This window comes from Tachyglossus aculeatus, unplaced genomic scaffold, assembly GCF_015852505.1.
Source record: "Tachyglossus aculeatus isolate mTacAcu1 unplaced genomic scaffold, mTacAcu1.pri scaffold_67_arrow_ctg2, whole genome shotgun sequence".
In the NCBI taxonomy this organism is placed as follows: Eukaryota; Metazoa; Chordata; class Mammalia; order Monotremata; family Tachyglossidae; genus Tachyglossus; species Tachyglossus aculeatus.
In genome coordinates, this window is record NW_024045090.1 from 1,960,049 (window position 1) to 1,965,585 (window position 5,537).

At 49.7% G+C, this 5,537-nt stretch overlaps 1 protein-coding gene across 1 annotated transcript; it reads right to left on the minus strand.

Annotated features, from left to right (window-relative positions):
* Positions 1-4,197: 4,197 nt before the first annotated feature.
* Positions 4,198-5,130, minus strand: LOC119923922 (olfactory receptor 13G1-like). The gene has a single exon (XM_038743092.1). The coding sequence runs from the start codon at positions 5,128-5,130 to the stop codon at positions 4,198-4,200; it is 933 nt and encodes a 310-aa protein (XP_038599020.1).
* Between the last annotated feature and the right edge of the window lie 407 nt (positions 5,131-5,537).

The window sequence follows — 5,537 nt, forward strand, 5'->3', positions numbered from 1 at the left end:
TACTCAGCATGTCCAAGACTGAACTCATCTTCCCTCCCAAACCCTTCCCTCTCCCTGACTTTCCCATCACTGTTGACGGCACTACCATCCTTCCCTTCTCACAAGCCCGCAACGTTGGTGTCATCCTCGACTCCGCTCTCTCATTCACCCCTCACATCCAAGCTGTCACCAAAACCTGCCGGTCTCAGCTCCGCAACATTGCCAAGATCTGCCTTTTCCTCTCCATCCAAACCGCTGTCCTGCTTGTTCAAGGTCTCATCATATCCCATCAGGACTACTGCATCAGCCTTCTCTCTGATCTCCCGTCCTCGTGTCTCTCCCCACTTCAATCCATACTTCCTGCCGCTGCCTGGATTGTCTTTGTCCAGAAATGCTCTGGGCATGTTACTCCCCTCCTCAAAAATCTCCAGTGGCTACCAATCAATCTGCGCATCAGGCAGAAACTCCTCACCCTCGGCTTCAAGGCTCTCCATCACCTCGCCCCCTCCTACCTCACCTCCCTTCTCTCCTTCTACAGCCCAGCCCACACCCATCCGCTCCTCTGCTGCTAATCTCCTCACCGTGCCTCATTTTCGCCTGTCCCGCCATCGACCCCCGGCCCACGTCATCCCCCTGGCCTGGAATGTCCTCCTTCTGCCCATTCGCCAGGCTAGCTCTCTCCCTCCCTTCAAGGCCCTACTGAGAGCTCACCTCCTCCAGGAGGCCTTCCCAGACTGAGCCCCCTCTTTCCTCTCCCCCTTGCCCCCCTTTCCGTCCCCCCGTCTTACCTCCTTCCCTTCCCCACAGCACCTGTATACATGTATATATGTTTGCACATATTTATTACTCCATTTATTTATTTATTTTACTTGTACATATCTATTCTATTCATTTCATTTTGTTAATATGTTTGGTTTTGTTCTCTGTCTCCCCCTTCTAGACTGTGAGCCCACTGTTGAGTAGGGACTGTCTCTATATGTTGCCAACTTGTACTTCCCAAGTGCTTAGTACAGTGCTCTGCACACAGTAAGCGCTCAATAAATATGATTGATTGATTGATTGTATTTATTAAGCACTTGCTATGTGCAAAGCACTGGGGAGGTTACAAGGTGATCAGGTTGTCCCACGGGGGGTTCACAGTCTTCATCCCCATTTTCCAGATGAGGGAACTGAGGCCCAGAGAAGTGAAGTGACTTGCCCAAAGGCACACAGGTGGCAATTGGCAGAGCCTGGATTTGAACCCATGACCTCTGACTCCAAATCCCGGGCTCTTTCCACTGAGCCACGCTGCTTCCCCTATAATGATGGCATTTATTAAGTGCTTACTATGTGCAAAACACTGTTCTAAGCGTTGGGGAGGCTACAAGATGATCAGGATATCCCACAGGGGACAAGATTTTGCCAACTTGTACTTCCCAAGTGCTTAGTGCAGTGCTATGCACACAGTAAGCGCTCAATAAATGCAATTGAATGAATGAATGAATGTACGTATTTATTACTCTATTTTATTTGTACATATTTATTCTATTTATTTTATTTTGTTAATATGTTTTGTTTTGTTGTCTGTCTTCCCCTTCTAGACTGTGAGACCGCTGTGTGGTAGGGACCGTCTCTAGATGTTGCCAACTTGGACTTCCCAAGCGCTTACTACAGTGCTCTGCACACAGTAAGCGCTCAATAAATACGATTGAATGAATGAATGTACGTATTCATTACTCTATTTATTTTATTTGTACATATACAAATAATTTGTACATATATTTGTACTTGGGAAGTACAATTTGGTAACATATAGGGACGGTCCCTACCCAATAATGAATGAATGAATGAATGAATGAAAGAACCCGGGCTTGGGTGGTCAGAGCTCGTGGGTTCTAATTCTGGCTCTGCCACTTATCAGCTGTGTGACTTTGGGCAAACCACTTCACTTCTCTGGGCCTCAGTTCCCTCACCTGTAAAGTGGGGATGAAGACTATGAACCCCACGTGGGACAGCCTGATTTCCTTGTATCTCCCCCAGCCCTTAAAACAGCACTTGTCATGTAGTAAGTGCTTAACAAATATGATAATTATAGAGAAGCAGGGTGGTTTAGTGGAAAGCATGCAGGCTTGGGGGTCAGAGGTCATGGGTTCTAATCCCAGATCTGCCACTTATGAGCTGTGTGACTTTTGGCCAGTCACTTCACTTCTCTGGGCCTCAGTTCCCTCATCTGTAAAATGGGGATGAAGACTGTGAGCCCCACGTGGGACAACCTCATGACCTTGGATCTGCCCCAGCCCTTAGAACAGTGCTTGGTGCATAGGAAGCACTTAACAAATACAATAATTATGGAGAAACAGGGTGGTTTAGTGGAAAGCCTGCAGGCTTGGGGGTCAGAGGTCATGTGTTCCTATCAGCCATATGACTTTGGACAAGTCACTTCACTTCTCTGGGCCTCAGTTCCCTCATCTGTAAAATTGGGGCTAAGACTGGAAGCCCACGTGGAACAACCCGATTTCCTTGTATCTCCCCCAGCGCTTAGAACAGTGCTTGGCACTTAACAAATCCCATCATCATTATTATTATAATGGCCAGCGTGTATTTCCATCCTCTTTCATAGACTCCAAGGGATTAGGGATTATTATTATCAACTCGTACTTCGCAAGCTCTTAGTACAGTGCTCTGCACACAGTAAGAACTCAATAAATATGATTGATTGATTGATCATTATAATTAAGGTGGGAAAATATTTAGTTATCCCTTATGCCGCTCCATGAAGCAGCGTGGCTTAGTCTGGATAGCCAGGTTCTAATCCTGGCTCCACCACTCATCTGCTGTGTGACCTTGGGCAAGTCATTTCACTTCTCTGAGCCTCGGTGACCTCATCTGTAAAATGGGGATGAAGACAGCCCCACGTGGGACAGGAACTGTGTCCAACCCGATTTGCTCATATCCACCCCAGCGTTTAGTTCAGTGGCCGGCATATAGGAAGAGCTTAACAAATACAACGGCTATTAGTATCATTATTCTCTGGAACTCAGTTACCTCATCTGTAAAATGGGGATTGAGACTGTGAGCCCCAAGTGGGACAGAGACTGTATCCAACCCGATGTGCTTGTATCCACCCCAGTTCTTAGTTTAGTGTCTGGCATATAGGAAGCGCTTAAGAAATACAACAGCTATTAGTGTCATTATTCTCTGGGCCTCAGTTACCTCATCTGTAAAATGGGACTGTGAGCCGCAAGTGGGACAGAGACTGTGTCCAACCCGATTTGCTCGTATCCACCCCAGCGCTTAGTTCAGTGCCTGACATATAGGAAGAGCTTAACAAATACAATGCCAACTTGTACTTCCCAAGCACTTAGTACAGTGCTCTGCACACAGTAAGCGCTCAATAAATACGATTGAATGAATGAATGAATAGTATCATTATTCTCTGGGCCTCAGTTACCTCATCTGTAAAATGGGACTGTGAGCCCCAAGTTGGGCAGAGACTGTGTCCAGCCCGATATTTTTGTATCCACCCTGGTACTTAATACAGTGTCTGGCACATAGTAAGCGTTTAAAAACTATTGTTATCACTATCATTATTATTAGTACAGCGCTTTGCACACAGTAATAGCTCAATGAATATGATTGAATGAATGAATGAATTGTATCATTATTCTCTGGGCCTCAGTTACCTCATCTGTAAAATGGGACTGTGAGCGCCAAGTGGGACAGAGACTGTGTCCAACCTGATTTGTTTGTATCCACCCTGCTTAATACAGTGCCTGGCACATAGTACACACTTAAAAACTATATTTATCACTATCATTATTATTAGTACAGCGCTCTGCACACAGTAAGCCCTTAAAAACTATTATAATCACTATCATTATTAGTAGTACAGGGCTCTGCAGACAGTAAGCGCTCAATAAATACGATCAAATGAATGAATTACTCGAGGTGGCAGTGGTGGAGGAGAAACTCTCACCCCCTCATTGGCGAGAGAAGCAGTGTGGCTCAGTTGATAGAGCCCGGGCCTGGGATTCAGTAGGATGCGGGTTCTAATCCCGGCTCCACCGCCCATCAGCCGTGTGGCTTGGGGGCACTTCTCTGGGTCTCAGTTCCCTCAACTGGAAAATGGGGATTAATGGGGCGGAGATGGCATCCAACCGGATCACCGTTCTTCTATCCCGGAATGTAGAACGGCGCTCGGCAGCCAGCAAGCTGCCAAAATAAGAATGACGCGTGTCATCATTGCCGTCGGAGCTTCAGGGAGGAGAAGACCTTCCGGATGCCCGCCTGGATCTCTCTGTTGCGGAGGCTGTAAACGATGGGGTTTAGGGTGGGCATGACCAGCGTGTACAGGGTGGCCATCACCTTGTCCCTGTCGAAGGAGTAGGACGAGGCGGGCCGGATGTAGGTATAGATGACCGGAGAGTAGTAGAAGGAGACCCCGCAGAGGTGGGAAGAGCAGGTGGAGAAGGCCTTCCTCTTGCCCTTGGCCGACCGGATGCTCAGGATTGAGGCCACGATGAAGCCGTAGGAGAGGCAGGTCAGCAGGAAGTCCCCCTTTACCAGGGCGACGTCGGCCACGAAGACCACCACCTCGTTGGCCCGGACGGGGCCGAAGGAGAGGGCCAGCAGGGCGGGGATCTCACAGAAGAAGTGGTCGATGGCGTCCGGCCCGCAGAAACTCAGCCGGAGGACGAGGCCCATGTGCACCCAGGCGTTGGCGACGGTGATGAGGAGGACGGTGGCGAGGAGGGCGGAGCACATCCGCCGGTTCATGACGGCGGCGTAGCGGAGGGGGAAGCAGATGGCCACGTAGCGGTCGAAGGCCATGGCAGTGAAGAGGACCATCTCGGCCCCCAGGGACCAGGTGACAAAGAAGAGCTGGGCCATGCAGCCGCCATAGGAGATGGTCTTCCGGGGCCCCAGCGTGGTCTCCAGCATCTTGGGGACGATGGAGGAGGTGCACACGACGTCCACCAAGGCTAGGGTCAGCAGCAGGACGTACATGGACGTGTGCAGGGCTGCGCTGAGGGAGATCGCGGCCACGATCAGACCGTTGCCCAGCACGGCCACCAGGTAGACGCACAGGAAGACAGCGAAGAGGAGGGGCTGCATCTCGGGCCGGTCCGACAGGCCCAGGATGACGAACTCTGACAGGGAGCTGCGGTTCATCGGGGGACGGCTGGCCCTGGACTGGAGCCAGGGAGGAAGGTGGGAGGAAGGGGAAAACGAGAATCGGTGGTGGAGGCAGAAGGGAGAGGTGACAGAGAAGGGCGGAGCTGGCGGTGAAGGGGAGAAGGAGAACTGGTGATCCAGATCGAGGGAAAAGCTGCCGTCTGCTTCTTCGGTCTTCTCTGTCGTTCCTGGCTCTGGAAACCGCCCCTTTACGATGTTCACTTGAGAGTAGTGAGGAAACCAGAGAAACTGAGGAAACAATAGAAGTAGTTTACTACTACTGTTACTACTACTAATAATAATAATGGTATTTATTAAGTGCTTACTATGTGCTAATCACTGCATTAAGTGCTTGGGGGATACAAGGTAATCAGCTTGTCCCATGTGGGTATCACAGTTCTTCT

Bases quoted from the DNA above. Each gene is read 5' to 3' on its own strand.
- LOC119923922 (XM_038743092.1), bottom strand. From the start codon at position 5,130: ATGAACCGCAGCTCCCTGTCAGAGTTCGTCATCCTGGGCCTGTCGGAC.